At 37.4% G+C, this 15699-nt stretch overlaps 2 protein-coding genes across 3 annotated transcripts in view; one reads left to right on the top strand and one right to left on the bottom strand.

Annotated features, from left to right (window-relative positions):
* Window positions 1-231: 231 nt before the first annotated feature.
* Window positions 232-2781, bottom strand: LOC308679814 (uncharacterized protein). Of its 2 annotated transcripts, XM_081347557.1 has the most exons (6): window positions 2230-2781; window positions 2017-2087; window positions 1091-1273; window positions 948-1009; window positions 687-827; window positions 232-361 (listed from the first exon to the last, which is right to left on the bottom strand). In XM_081347557.1, the coding sequence occupies exons 1-6, from the start codon at window positions 2391-2393 to the stop codon at window positions 350-352; spliced, it is 633 nt and encodes a 210-aa protein (XP_081203683.1). In that variant the 5' UTR covers window positions 2394-2781; the 3' UTR covers window positions 232-349. The 2 variants fall into 2 exon arrangements, with proteins under 2 accessions (XP_081203683.1, XP_081203682.1); XM_081347556.1 differs by lacking the exon at window positions 232-361 and having other exon boundaries at window positions 524-827.
* A 135-nt stretch (window positions 2782-2916) lies between these two features.
* Window positions 2917-15699, top strand: part of ext2 (exostosin glycosyltransferase 2) — a 34126-nt gene continuing 21343 nt past the window's right edge. Inside the window, exons 1-9 of the mRNA XM_081347534.1 lie at window positions 2917-3135; window positions 3897-4237; window positions 4331-4554; window positions 4778-4867; window positions 8015-8131; window positions 8220-8415; window positions 9864-10003; window positions 10466-10559; window positions 14774-14905. Of these exons, the coding sequence (XP_081203660.1) occupies window positions 3923-4237; window positions 4331-4554; window positions 4778-4867; window positions 8015-8131; window positions 8220-8415; window positions 9864-10003; window positions 10466-10559; window positions 14774-14905 (1308 nt within the window). The 5' untranslated portion in view covers window positions 2917-3135; window positions 3897-3922. The remainder of the gene's footprint in view (window positions 3136-3896; window positions 4238-4330; window positions 4555-4777; window positions 4868-8014; window positions 8132-8219; window positions 8416-9863; window positions 10004-10465; window positions 10560-14773; window positions 14906-15699) is intronic.

Here is a 15699-nt window from a genome sequence, read left to right as displayed (position 1 = left end):
TGGGTGCAAACCTCACCACTAGATGCCGCTAAAATTTACACACTGCACCTTTAAGTTTGGATAGTACACGTCTGTATTGTTGAGTTCAAATGTGCTAGGGTCAACTCCATTATATCCATCATGGAGTCAGCTTTATGTCAAATTTAAGCAAGGTGAAAACACCAACCCATTGTGATTCAGACTGGTGACAGATGCTATGAATGTCAGCCTTTTCTAATGTCACTATACCTTGCACCTTGACAAGCACCTCCATTTAATAGCGTTCTTGCTACGCATAAATTCTGTGGCTTATGAATTTTTAAATGTAGGAAAACAGTAGACTTATATAAAAATGCTTTATTGATGCATATCAAAGACCATCCTGTAATGAGAAAAAAAGCAGATTTAGCCTACACTGTAGTTTCAAACACACACACACAAAAAAATAAAATAATAATAATAAAAATAATAAATATTCAGATAAGTACACCTATTCAGCCCACTTTCAACTTTGAAATAACACACACACACACATATAAATGTTAAAAAAAATTTTGCATTTTACATTTTTAGTTTACACTTTAAAATTGCACAGAAAACAAATATTTTGTCCATCATTTACTGACTAAACTAATAAAAATGTCTGAACACATATTTTAGTGGGTCTTAAGGTACACTTTTCCTTTTATTCTGACAATATCACTTACATCCAACTTTCTGTCCAACAACTGTATTTCCTTCTCCACTTTGCGCATTTTTAAGGCTCTGTATGCCATTTCTTGCTTTCTGTTGTAGATCTCGACTTGGAGATACTTTTTGTACAGGGTCTTAACATCTTCCAAAGGTTCCTTAAAAAAAAAAAAGTGAGCATTAAAACTTAAAACTTTAAAACTTGAGCATTAAAAATATTATTTATTTAATACTATGATAATTGACATCCCATTAAAAAAAAAGAGCTGCAAACTTACAGAGTCCAGTTCATCATCTGATAATATAGGTGGCGGAAGGAGGTTCAATCCATGTTCAGTCACTGAAATGATGTGATATGAATGATGTATATTTAACTGCAGTATTGATTTAAAGAGACAAAGAAAGACAGAGGTGCGGATACCTTTGACATAACTGCTGCAGCCAGCCACATCTCCTGGGTCAGAGCAGCAGCCGCCAACTATGTGCTCTATGATAGGACCCTCCACATCGTTCTCAGGGGCCAGCTCCTCCTCATCTATGTACTCCTCTTTTGTTGGGACTGGAAGTAGTCCCATCGTCTTTAGGGCAGCCCTTCTCTTGTTAGCTAAATTATTTGCATCTTTGAAGTTATTCAATTCAAAAACACTTCAAAACACATTGAGTATTTTATATAGACCAGGGGTTTTCAAACTGGGCCCGGGCCACAAGGGGGTGCTAGGGGTCTGCAGAAACTGTCACAGGGGAAAAAGTGTAAAACATGTACAATATAAAGGTTTGGTTACAATTTCAATCCGCTTTCTAAAGACTGAGTAAAGATAATAAGATGTATCTTTATTTATAGATTTATATTGAAAGCTATAGTTTTTAAACACAGAAATGTAATCAACAAATCTGTGTTGTACTGCACATGCTTTCAAGAGTAGTTTGTGAGAGTTTCTCCTCACCTTTTGCAACCCATGTGGGGTTTTAAGACCTTATTATCTGTAAAGCTGTGTGGGAAAATATTTATTATATTATAATTATATCATAGTGCAATGGATATCTTTGAAAAAGTGTTTCTCTTCATATTTGTACTTCAGGTTTATACACCTGACATTACTCAAATAGTAATGAGAGAAAAAAAAGAGATAGGCCTGTGCTGACTTATCCAGATAATATTTGAGTACATTGTGAAAGCAAGTTATAGCAAATAACATGTTGTATTTATAATATTATTCTTATTTTTCCACACACAGTAGGCTATAGATGGGCCTTTATAGAAAGGAAGGGGGGCCCTAACAAAGGGGATTATCATATTAACATGGCCCGTGGGCTGGCATCACCAAAATTGAAAAACCTACGACCTACCACTTTGAACGATGTTCTTGTATTTCGTCTTCACTTGCTGCCACGTTCGTCTAGGTCCCATAGGGTTGGATCTACAATTGAAATGTGGGCGTGACAGAGAAAGCAGCTGAGCTTAGACACATTTGATTCATACACAAGCTGTAGTGTAGCACATGCGTCATGTTTACTGCATAATGAACTCTCCCAGTCTGATTACATGTAGAATATACTTACGCATTTAATTTGACAGATATTTTTCGCCACGCATCCTGACGGACTTTTGCAGCCGCTATTGTATTCCCTTTGGTCTTTATTAAATGTTTAACTTCGTTATAACCTTCAATTAGAAGTTGCAATTCAGTCGGGCTGAAATATGCAGCACGCTGTTGTTTGGCCATGATGTTAGTTAGGGAACTGTTCAATCTTCACACGAACGCTCAGTTACCTTTAATGAGTCCTCTTGAAATTAGCTAGATACTTAAATCCGAGATATGGATATGTTGGAAGAATCGGAAAAAAGTCAATTTCAGATAGCCTATCGAGCCAGCTCAATCCGGGATATGTAAACTAATCCGGGCTTTGTTAAACCACAGTCGAAGAACAGGACCCAGAGGATTGTTTCTTGTCTAAAAACACCAGCCATATATAAATGTTTGCCCTAATGTTCAAACCAATGCACAACAATAACGTTTAAAGTTATTTACGCCGTAAGAAAAAAATGGTGGCTGCCTGAAACCATAAGCTGATTAGCTCTTGTGTATGGTTGTGTCTAAAAACGCGTGAGCTGACTATCTAGACACATAAGGTACGAGGCTTTAACCACTCCAAAATGCTGTCTAGTTAGGCGGCTCACTAGGTTTCGAGACGCAGCCTATGGGCCACAGTCGTTCTGCCTCTACAGCAGAGGGCGCCACGCGACCCGAATTAAAACAAGACTGTATGGCACTCACACGTGAAGGAGAGACGCATTTCTTTTTTTTTCCTGTCAGCTGTCCCTTTAGCGTAAGGAATGTGTAGTGGGATAATAAACAAAATTCAGTGAAAATTTTCACTTTCAGTTTTTACACCATACTGGACTAACAATTGAGATTATGGTTGAGGCGTGCTGAGATTTGAGGCCATAAACTGGACACCGTGAAGGTTAGTTCATAAATTTGAGTGGCTAGCTTACCTGCTATCGTTAGCGAGTGTGTTTTGGATTTACAACTCGAGACAGGGCATATTTTTAGTAAGACTATGAAATATAGCCTGCTTTTACTAATACATATAAATCGTTAAGAAACCAGAGGGAGTGGTTATAAGAAATTAACTGAAATTTGAGTGACACTCACTGATCATAATGATAGGTTCATTGGAATTAATCAGTCGTATAATTAATAAATTAGAATTAGACGAATCAGTCATAAAAACAAGTTATTTGTAATTAAATTCATCAATAATATGATAAAACACATCAGTATATCAGCATATATGCATCAGGCATATAATAAATTAGAATGGGAACAATCCATCACATAATAAATGATTTGGAGTTTGATGAATTAGTCATATAAGATTATTTTGAGTTTAGTGGAGTAATTATATGTAATTCTAATGAATCCGTTCAATTTTAAATAATTTTATTTTCATGTACAATAAGTTAATTTAAATTTGGATTAATAATGAATTGATTAGATGGATCAATCATATAGCAAATATCAATTAGAATGAACAATCATATATGAAATGTAATTAGATGGGTCAGTCGTATAATAAATTAAAACAATCAATAATCTGATCTAAGTTAATTTGTAATTAGATGCATCAGTCATATAGTAAATGAATTGGTAAAGATCATGTGCAGTCCATGATATTCTCTGACATGTGTAGATGTTCATCAGTGGCGTTTGTGTCTTCTGCAGTGGTTTTGGCTCTGGACGGGCTCATCATGTGTGCAGCAGTGAAGTATGGTTCCCGGGGCCCTGCTCTCATTCCCCGCATGAAGACTAAACACCGGATCTACTACATAACCCTCTTCTCGGTGGTCCTGCTGGGGTTGATCGCAACGGGGATGTTCCAGTTCTGGCCTCACTCCATTGAGTCCTCTGCAGAATGGAGTCTGGACCGCCGTAGTGTGCATGACGCTCCTTTGGTCAGGATACCTGTGAGCAGCCCTATTCCTGAAAGGGGTGACCTGAGCTGTCGGATGCACACTTGCTTTGATGTGTATCGCTGTGGATATAATCCCAAGAATAAAATCAAGGTGATGCGATTGAAGAAGAAACGATTGTATTAATGATTGATGTTTTTTGTGTTGGATGTCATTCCTTGATCTATTAATCGTATTTGTCCACAGGTGTACATCTATCCTCTTCAGAGATTTGTGGATGAGGTAGGGGTGCCCATCAGTAGCACTGGCCTGTCTCGAGAATACAACGACCTGCTGAGCGCCATCTCAGACAGTGATTTTTACACTGACGATGTGACTAGAGCGTGCCTGTTCATACCCTCCATTGATGTGATGAATCAGAACTCTCTGCGGATTCGTGAAACTGCTCAGGCACTGGCCAAGTTGCCCAGGTACATATATTTATCCTTCAATATCTGCAAATCAAACCACTTCTGCTGTATTTTAATCACAGTTGCACCTCTCTGTTGTTCTCTATTATGGTGTCACTTCTGGATCTCTTGTGAGATATTATTTATATAACTCTTAGATTTTAGCTTTTAGGTATTGTATTTTGAAGTCATAACTGACCGTTTTAAGCTATATATTCAGCATGTTTATGATACTTTTTTTCAGGTGGGACAAAGGCATGAACCACCTGCTGTTTAACATGCTTCCTGGAGGACCCCCTGACTACAATACAGCTCTGGATGTGCCCAGAGACAGGTGAGATTTAGGAGTAATTAATAGGCACACAAAATTGTTAAACTTGACAGGAAGTCTGAAAGTTCTCAAATCATATTGACATTATGTACTATGTAATTCAGAAGTTTGGGGTCAGTGATAGTTTTTAAATTAGATACTTTAATTAGATATTAAAGACTTTCACATTGTTAAAAATGTTCTTTTAAGCTTTCTGTTCATCAAAGGATCATGACTCTTTTTTTTTATCCCTGTTACCACAAAAATATTAAGCAGCACAACTGTTTTCAACTTTGCTAATGCATGTATATCTTTAATAATAAGATATAATAATAATAATAATAATAATAATAGTAACTAAGTGATAATAATAAGTATTTCTTGAGCACCTAATCTGCATATGAATGATTATGAATAAGAATGGCTTCTGAAAATTCAGCTTTGCCATCACAGGAATAAACCATATTTTAAAATTAATGAAAACAGAAAACAGTTCTTTAAATTTTTTATAATATTTCAATTTTTTTACTGTATTTTTGTTAAATAAATGCAGCCTTGCTGAACATAAGAGACTTCTTTTAGGAACATAAAAATCTTACCGACCCCAAACTTTTGAACCGGTAATGTTGTTTTCGAACAATCTCTATACTCTATCTTTATACTTGATTAGGAATTATGCATATTGTGAGGACAGTGTTCAAATCCTCATTTGAGTTTATTTTTAACTTTTCCATTCAGATCACAAACACAGAATATTTTGTATATCTGTTTCTCGTTCTGATATTTTGGTCTCATTCTTGTGTGGTGCAACCTAGGAAAGATTTGTTCTCTCACATTTCATTATTCACATTGTCATTTCATTTTGTTTCAGAAGCAAGTGGTGTTGAATGTGTAGCTAATATGAAATAATTTCTTCATTAAAATCGGGCCTGAAAACACTAAACATGTCCAGATCTGAGACCAAGACTAAAGTTATTTACATCTACTTTTGTATTTGATTTTATAATTGGGAGCCATAATTGTTCAAATTAATCTCAGTTAAGTTCCAGTCTTTGACATAAATTCCAGAGGTCAAAAATTGTCACTGAAAACACTGGATAACTTCTGATAGAGTTCAGATGTTATGTCTGCCAGTTGAGGGCAGTGTTGTCTTTGTGATTGACCTAATTGAGCAGCAATGTCACCTGACTGAGAAGCAAAAAATGCTCCCATATCCTCTCTTATATTTTGATCTCAAGATAGTTGTTCACAGAAGTTTACAACATGGCACTATTTTACCTCTATACTAATGAGAATGGATTGATACATGGATGTCCTCAATGACATTGAACCTCATCACTATCAGGTTGATGCCATGTTTAAGCAATCCATGTTAGATTTAAGTATATTTTTGGTTTTGATTTCAACAATCTTGATATTGAGAGAAATTGGAATGCTTGCAATATATAATTAAAAAATTTTGCGACAACCATCCCAACAAATCCATTCACACAGATCAGTGTCACAGAACTGTCCTTTTCAGATGTAAACCCAAAGTGTCATCTTGACTTTTTAACAATTACATTTCCTAATATGTATTTGTATCTACGCATGTATGATCATCCTAGTTTGTTCCTTAGATCAAGAGATCATGAAAGAGAAGAACACGCTACCGCCTAGAGCAGGCAGACAAACATAATCTCCTGGGGCCTCATTTATAACCGTTGCGTACGCACAAAACACGCCCTGAAAAAGGCATACGCCACTTCCGACGCATAAGTTGTGATTTATAAAAACAAACTTGACGGGAAAATTTCCGCACCCGCACGCAAACTCTGGAAGGAAAGGCTATGAAGAAAAACCACTTTAAATCTTCATCATGAGTCCTAATCATAAATACAGTGCATGTTCACAATAACAGTTTAAATAAATAAAATAATGATTAAAACTATGCTTTAGGCTACATCTGATATACACATTTAGATTAAAAATGCCATTCTCGTTAATGGAGTTAAGCACTTAAATTACATGAAATCATTACTAAGAAGTTACAACATTTTTTTATATTATAAAAAATATAAATACTTGTTGTGGATGCAATGCTTTTGAACACTTTTCCTGTGGCATGCTGTGTTTTAATGTTTTAACTACAGCGAGGATTGCTTAGCACATGATATGATCTTAGGAAATATTTCCGCGCAAATAATGATCAATAATGCACAGTAAGGCCTATCTGTTTCCATTAAAAATATAAAGAAATTAAAAATACTATTTGGCCAGTGGAAAAGATTGAGAAAAACTTTCTCTCAAATGTTTTTTATACTATTTTGATTTATTATTAAAAAACAAGGCAAGGATAGGCTACTAAATTATTTTTAGCTATGTAATGTGACGGCACATCTGTATCTCATATTTTCCAAATGTCTTGTACCGTTAAACATGTTATCACGTGGATGAATATGCATATGCAAATGATATGCAGATGAGGATATGCATAGTAAAACTAGGCGTTGCAAGCTCCACATATGGTTATTTCAGGGAGGAGACGCATGTGCACACAATCTTCCGCTGACTGGGAGTTATAAGGGAATTCAGCGCAGGTTCTGGCATACACACAGTTTTATAAGTCTGAATATTTTTTTGCGTACGCCATTTTTGCCTTTCGGGCGCACGCACACTTCTGGTAAGGATCCTACGCACAGTTTTATAAATGAGAACTCTGGTATTTACTGCAACATAGGCCATGTTTCTCAGCCTATAACTTGGCTGATCTTTTGCTTTGGGTGGAAAAGGTGAGTTTTATGTACTAGAAAGCCCTGAAATGATGAACACTTATCTGGAGCTGTAGGGAATTTCCTGGGCTCATCCAGCTGTGCTCCATTTGGCGTGCAGCCTCATCAGAACCAGCTGCCCGTATGTGCATATGTGTGGGGTGAGATAAAAAGACAGTGTATGTTGCGTGGCCATATTTGCAGCTCTCCCTATACTCTCTCTGTTCCCTCAAATCGAGCGGTGTTTGAAGTTTTATTGACTCATATAACTTGGACGCAAATGCAACTCTGTTAAATGCTCCGGAGTGGCATGTTCGCACATTTGTTATGTAAAACCAGATTAGGGACGTGTTTCATCTTCAGCGCATTTGCAGATGCTCGCGGCGACAGAGTTGTCATCTTCATTGCGTTTGTTTCACAGAGCCCTGCTGGCTGGGGGAGGCTTCTCCACATGGACATACAGGCAGGGTTATGATGTCAGCATCCCCGTGTATAGCCCCTTATCTGCTGAGGTGGACCTTCCTGAAAGGCAACCAGGGTGAGATCCTGCTCATTGACATTGATTAGCCGGATTACTGTAGATTTAACGATTGAAAATGGCATCAAATAATACGCGTTTTCTCCAGGCCACGGCGGTACTTCATTCTATCATCACAGACGGCCATCCATCGGGAATACCGTGTGGAACTGGAGAGGCTGAAGGAGGAGAATGGGGAGGCCCTGCTCCTCCTAGACAAATGCAGTAACCTCTCTCAGGGTTTGGCCTCAGTCAGAAAGCGCTGCTATAAAGGACAGGTCTACGACTACCCACAAATCTTACAGGTTGGTGTCACTGATCATCCATTCATATTAAACAACATTCAATTCACTTGGAGTTTTTGCATAATGAATATCCTAGAGTTTTTTTAAATAGCGCCAATTACATTGCATACATTATCAACTACTAGACTAACATCTGATTTAATTTTTTTTATAATAAATTATTAGTTAATTTTCCTGACGACGGAGAGCTTTCTGTCTCTCCATTGACAGCCTACTCAACTACCACTTTCAAGAAAGGTAGTAAAGACATCATTAGAGTAATCCATGTGACTCCAGTGGTTTAACCTCAATTTTATAAATTGACGCGAGTGCTTTGTTTGAGCAAAAAAAACAAAAAATTACCACTTTATTTGCAAAAATTTATCTCTCTTTACACAAACAAAGCACTCACGTCACTTCATAAAATTGAGGTTAAACCACCGGAGTCACATGGATTACTTTAATAATGTCTTTATCTTTCTGGGGCTTGACAGTGGTAGTTGAGTAGGCAGAAAGCTCTCAGACTTCATTAAAAAGATCTTCATTTGTGTTCTGAAGATGAACGAAATTCTTAGGGGTTTGGAACGACATGAGGGTGAGTAATTAATGACAGAATTTTTTGGGGTGAACGAACCCTTTAAAGGGTCATGAGAAATAAAAAATTTCTTGATCTTCAACTTGTAATGTCTTTGTGCCATTAAAGCGTCCTGCAAGTTTCATGAAAACATCCTCCCCATTAAAAACACTTCCTCTAGAGCAAGACTTTGATGAAAAGTTATGTATCATTGCACCATAAACCCCACCCACTGGCACTCTGTCACTTAATGGCTAACAACTGTCTAGATACTGTTTAAACTGTAAATTGCCCCCTCTGGACTTCAGAAGCACACCCATGTCAGGAACAAGTGGATGGTATATTTTTTTATTTTTAATGGTGTCTCTGAGCATGTTGTAGGATTATATGTTTGTTCAAAGCAGCAGAGTGGCTATTTTGCATATATATGTGTATATAAAAATTGTAAAAATATATTTTATTACCTCAAGGAATATATTAAAATAACAAATTTGTCATGACCCCTTTAAATCTTTAACCCATTCAGAAACAATCTTTACCACCGCAACACATTTCTCCATCAGTGTAAGCAATAGAAACAAACACTGTTCCTGTCCACCACGCTCATCTCCCGTCCAGCCCTGTCTAGACAGGAAGTATGCTTATCATCTGGGCTGGGTGCTGCAGCACATCTGGGAGACGTTCCACAGTGAAAAGGAGCGGAGGCCAAATCCCTGTGCGAGCCATTTTCAACACAAAGCCCCTCTAGACTCTGATCCTAGCACCTTTCATTACAACCCCTTTATTTACACCACACGCCTAGATCACACTAGTGTCTATGTTACAGCATCACTGAAGAGGTCTGGGGGTGTATCGCTATTAGAGATAACAAATGTATCCCCTGTGTGTTCTGTAGGAGTCGTCGTTCTGTGTGGTTCTGCGTGGGGCCCGGCTCGGACAGGCCACTCTCAGTGACGTGCTGCAGTCCGGATGTGTCCCTGTCATCATGGCTGATTCTTACATTCTGCCTTTCTCTGAAGTACTGGACTGGAAAAGGTAAACACCGAAATTCCAGTGTTGTCAGTCACTATCATCATGAATAAAGTTAATATGGTACAGTTGCCTGACTTGCCAATCACCTTATGAATAGCTAATGACGAAAATCATATTAAACACTTAATTATAGCTTCTGAAAATCATGAGAAGCTATAATTCACTGAATATGTAATGTATCAATCAACACTGAATATGAAATGTTTAACAGATCAGTAGTTCATCAACATTCAGATATGGAAATATTACAAACACAAGCACATGCACAACAAACAAAGCAAACAAAAGACATGCCGCTATCTTTGTCTTTTGTTTGCTTTGTTTGTTGTGCATATGCTTGTGTTTGTAATATTTCAATATCTGAACTAGTTCTGGTTATGTGTTTTCATACACGGTAATACTGACGTGGTCACATGAAAATCAAGCGCATGGAATACAGTGTCATTTGTGTGCGTGTACTTGCAGGGCATCCGTTGTCATTCCAGAAGAAAAGTTGCCTGAGATGTACACTATTTTGAAGAGCATCCCTCACAGACAGGTGGAGGAGATGCAGAGACAGGTAAGAATGCTATTACAGCGTTGTATTCACGGTAAGAATGTGAATTAATTTGTTGTGTTTGATGGGTAATTTTCAGTATTGAGTCAGTCCAAGGACTGAAAATTAAAGCAGAGACACTTTTTGTACAATTCACTCTTGTCCTTTACTGCAAAATTTTGAGCAGAAGTACAAAATACACTTGGAGCTATTCGTGAAAAACGGTCCAATAACCCTCAACCTGGTGTGACAGTTGCTAAACAGTACCAAATGCTGTCAAAACTGATGGCAGAGTTCAATAACAGCTGAGTCATTCTCAGACTAAATGCAAGCAACCATCTCAGGTTTAATACAGGGTGAAGGCAAGGTTAAAGGAGTCACAACCTCTCTTATTCTCCACTACATTCTTTCTTCCTTTCAATGGAGTGCTAGCTCCACTATGAAAATAAATGTTAGACAGGTGGGTTAATGCCAAAAACAATATTCCTTCAAGTGTGTGCTTCTGATTCTCTGAAGATGAAATTTCTCTCGCCATATTAAATCATGATGAAAGCTAATTTTAAGTATTAGTGATGTATCTTTACCCAAACAAATTGTTAACCGCACACTTTTGCTTTAATTTTTTCCCTTCAGCTTTTTCAGCTGTACACTTAAATTAAACTGGCTAAACCACATGGAATACATGTAAAGAGATATTTTATTAAAAGAGATATTTTACCAAAGAGAAACCACTACAGAGTGGTTTCACTCTATAGTAATTATATGTTGCCATGTAGAATACTATAAGTTAGCCATAATTATCCATTGGCTTCTTCAATCTCAAGTTCTTCATCTCGATGTTGAATATTTTGTGTGAGGAGAATGTTGTAGTTTAGTTCCACAGGTTTCTGGGTGGTGTTAAGACTTGGTGTGCAGAAACACAACTTGTGCTGGAAATATGACATGGCACGAAGCCAGTGAGATATCAGCCCACACTTGAACACATCTTGATCCACTCCTTTCTTACTAGCCTATACCACCTCCAGACAGTAGAGCGATTGAATGGCTGCCATTGTACAAAAAAAAAAAAAAACGGATCTTGATATATACCTTACTTGGATTTAAAAAAACATAAAAAATCCTACTACTTTGTTCTTGATCTTGCCAGAAAACATCCCCCTTGAACTTTCAGGGTTGGACTGCATACAATGCAAAAGTAATGTAGACAGTTGTGAGGATTGGAATAGGTGTAGTGTAGCTTCTCTGCATTTTCACCAATAGAGGGGGCAGCCATCTACTGTACTTCATGGTGTGGTCTCCAAGTCTTCCAGCCTCCAGTTTGTGTGCATGTTTTACTCAGCGCTTATTACTTTTGCCTAATGGTTATTTAGTATAATCAGCACATAGAATGATGTTATTTGATTTGATACATTGGTTGTGATTTAGGACAAAATAATGCACTAAACTACTCTGACAGCCTTTGCTGTGCGGCACCACTGCTGAATCTATAGCATGAAATCTACAGCGGGACCAGTTTAGTCAGATTCCCAGAACAAATGACTCTGAGCTGGTTCTTTTCAGTGAATCAAAAAAAACCAAAAAAAACATGCAACCTGTGTAGTCCAACTGATTCTCCATAATGAATGACTCTTATAATATGATCCTATTCTTCCTAGTGAGTCAAAACAATGATGTGTAAAGCTCTGTTATCCAACAGTTTCCAGTTTTTTTTTTCTTCTTTTTGCTGAATCTCAACTTTCCAGTGCAATCAGTAAAGTCAAGGCTATTCCTAAACTAATGACTCATGAGCTGAATTTATTTTTAAAACATGTATATTAACTTTTTTTGCGTTAAGGCTTGAGACATAAAGCAGTGTAGTGACTGGCTGGTTGTTCATACGACATTGTGTATACAAAGATAGACCAATAGTGTCAATATTACTAAATAAATTAAATGTTTCATATTTTTTGTTTGTGTATTATTTTAATATAGTTAAGGCCAATTTGTCTATTGCTTGTATGCCACATTTGAAAGTCAGTGAAAAGTTGTTAAAGTTTATGTAATTTTATTTTATTTATTGAAATGACCTAATCATTTGGCAATAGAATTGCTTTTCTTTTTTCTAAATATTTTTTCCTTAAAAGCACTAAAGGAATCGTTTATGGAACCAGAGTCATTGAGATAAATTGGAACCGGAATCATTAAATTCTTTATGATTCCGATCCGCAGTTATTATGGCAACAGTTAGCCTATGTTTTATATAGAACAGTGTCCTATAAAAGCACAGAGGAAGGTATGTTTCTTGTATGTTCAAGAGTGTATTGTATGAAGAACCTTAAGTGTGTGAGAAGAGCAGCCAATGTTTTCTACTCTCATGAGAATCCGTCTCTTCCCTCCTCATAAAAATTCTTGCAAGCGTTCAAACGGGGCGGGTTCAGCACTTGGGGGGTGCGGTTTTCTCTCTGCCTTCTCCTGGTCGGAAAGGAAACTTTCATCACGAGCTGATTTATGGGCGGCTGCGCTCCCCTTGGGATCAGAAAGTCTTTTTGAATCCTCTTCCCCTCTCCATAAAAAGAAAAGCTGTTTTTGTGTAGTTGTATTTCTTTAAGGTTTAAGGGCCAGGCCCTTGGGGGCCGGTGGAAGGGGGAGTGACAGCGCTCTTCTAATGTGCTGAACTGAGTTCTGGGCTGGGAAAATGACAACAAACAAACCAACCAATGAAGTGATGAGAAGCTAAAGACCCTCAGAAGCAATTAAATAAATAGCCTTGCTGCAGTGATTTTAATTCACTTAAGTGAGAATAACTGGAATGGTCAGTGGGTTCTCTGTTTTTAATGTTTCGCAAACCTGTTTCATCAATTCCTTTTAAAAGAAGGACCATTAGAGCGCTAACGTTGTTCAGTAATTGGCCCAGGAAAGTGTATTGAAAAAAGAAAAAGAATAATGGCTTTCCTATTCACCCTGGTCTCATTTGACTCTTTGTAGTTGGACCTAATCTGACACTGTTTGCGGTCAGGCCAGGTAATGAGGCTGCCCCCAGCCTGCACTTGGTTGGGCCTGTTAAAGAGAACCGGGTCAAACGGGACCAGGAAGGGTGGAGCCGGGTCACTGCGGCATGGCGCCTCCTAGCAGGAGATAGCACTGTTTTATGGGTAATTAACTCTTATGTGCTCCTCGCCCTCTCTGCTGGAACCTTGGGTTTGTTAATGGATCGGCAGCGGTGGGCAAAAAGTGTGTGTTCTTGTATTGACAGATTATTTAAATTATTTTTAAATAGATATTTTCTATTTAAAGACCAGGGTTTAATTGTTAAAGTTTTAAGTTGGATTGAATTTATGCAAGCTGCCAGGCTTTTGTGGTAACTGGTAAAAGTATGGGCTATTTTATTCTCTAATGGTACTATGGAAATTACTCTTATTTTAGTTAATATGTACAGTACTGTTCAAAAGTTTGGGTCGGTAAGGTTTTTAAAAATGTATTAAAGTCTTCTATCCTCAAGGCTGAATTTATTGTTAGAAATACATTAAAAACAGTAATATTCTGAAATATTATTGCAATTTAAGATATCTTTTCTATATTAATATATTTTAACGGTTTGTTTATTCCCGTGATGGCAAAGCTGAATTTTCAGCATCATTACTCCAGTTTTCATTGTACCATGATCCTTCAGAAATCATTCTAATATGCTGATTTGGTGCTTAAGAAATATTTTGTTATATTCATCAAACAGTTTTTGGGGAATCCCTGATAAATTTCATCTTCATGTAAAATTCGTTATTGTCACTTTAATCAGTTTAATTCAGCATTTCTTCATGTACAAGAGTACTATCCTTTTTCTGTATCACATTGGCATTATAGCAGCATGGCAAATGTGATTACATTGCAGCATGTCCCTGTGCTGGTGTGGAGTAAAATGACCTGACCTCTGCTCTTAAACTTTAGCTGCCGTCTCAGTGCCACTTGAGTGGAAAAGTTAAAAGACTGATAGTCTAAAGGGCTCATAACCACCTGGAATGGTCCCTGCAGTCATGTCACCAGTGTTTTAATGGGCTGTTTTGCCTTTGAAAGTGTGTAGGGGTCATAAAGGCATGAGCAGGATGGTGGGAGTAAAGGGATGTGAGAGGCCTTATCTTTTGCCTTTGGTTTGTATCTTTCACATGGTTTTTGTGTGCGTATATATATTTCTGTTTAACAGTTTGTCTGTGCTTTGCTGCTCTTCCCACAAATATTTGAATGCCATGCCATTTATTATTTTCTAGGCCCGCTGGTTCTGGGACGCCTACTTCAGCTCCATGAAGGCTATTGGCATGACGACTCTCCAGATAATTAATGATCGTATCTACCCATATGCAGCTCGGACCTACGAAGAGTGGAACAATCCTCCTGTAGTTGTAAGTAACATTTTTGGTCTTTTGAAAAAAATGCATATTCACAATGTATAATGGATTTTAAATGTAAAATTATACAATGTATATATGTGTGTGTATATATATATATATATATATATATATATATATATATATATATATATATATATATATATATATATATATATATATTAGGGCTGTCACTTTATGTTCGAAAATCGATTGTACAATCGATCGGACCAACCAACCAGTTTCAAAAACGAATATAGGGAATTGATTTTAGCGGCCTTCTCTCGGAGCGCGACCAGCTCGTCACGATACGCGTGACACACAGCAACTGCAGGCTCTGACAAACACAGTAAATTATACTTCTGCATAATGTGTCTTTTTTTACAACAAAACTGTGAATTCTGCCGGTATGCTGACAGCATACTCATGCATACAGATACAGATTCGGGCTACGGTCTACAATTGCCTACGTAGGCGACATTTGTTTGACATTTCTAATCGTAAACACAGCCATTTTGAAGCCTGCAGTAATGTTTTCATTGCTGTTATGGCAGTCCACTCTGCTTATTGTTTTTCGAGAATGTTGCACTCCTTTTTGTCATTGTGCACGAAACTTCACGCCAATAAATCATCAGGAAAATTTGCTGACTTGTATGCGTCTCAAGCACGGCGCGCCCTCTAATGCCTCTTAGTTGTCCGTGGATTTCCCCATATTTGGCGTTTAAAATGGAAACGTCTTTAGACATGGAAAATCGTTTTTAATCGATAATTACTACCAGGTCTTTATTGGTGACTTTTTTGCTGTTTGA

The sequence above is a fragment of the Scardinius erythrophthalmus genome, assembly GCF_964197995.2.
Source record: "Scardinius erythrophthalmus genome assembly, chromosome: 2".
Taxonomy (NCBI): domain Eukaryota; kingdom Metazoa; phylum Chordata; class Actinopteri; order Cypriniformes; family Leuciscidae; genus Scardinius; species Scardinius erythrophthalmus.
The sequence above is the reverse complement of the archived record's forward strand: the minus strand, read 5'-3'. Positions and strand labels throughout refer to the sequence as shown.

Bases quoted from the DNA above. Each gene is read 5' to 3' on its own strand.
- LOC308679814 (XM_081347556.1), bottom strand. From the start codon at position 2,393: ATGGCCAAACAACAGCGTGCTGCATATTTCAGCCCGACTGAATTGCAA. The intron at 1,274-2,016 runs GTAGGTCGTAGG...CAAATAATTTAG, and splicing joins CAAGAACATCGTTCAAAGTG to CTAACAAGAGAAGGGCTGCC. The intron at 828-947 runs GTAAGTTTGCAG...TTTTTTTTTAAG, and splicing joins CAGATGATGAACTGGACTCT to GAACCTTTGGAAGATGTTAA.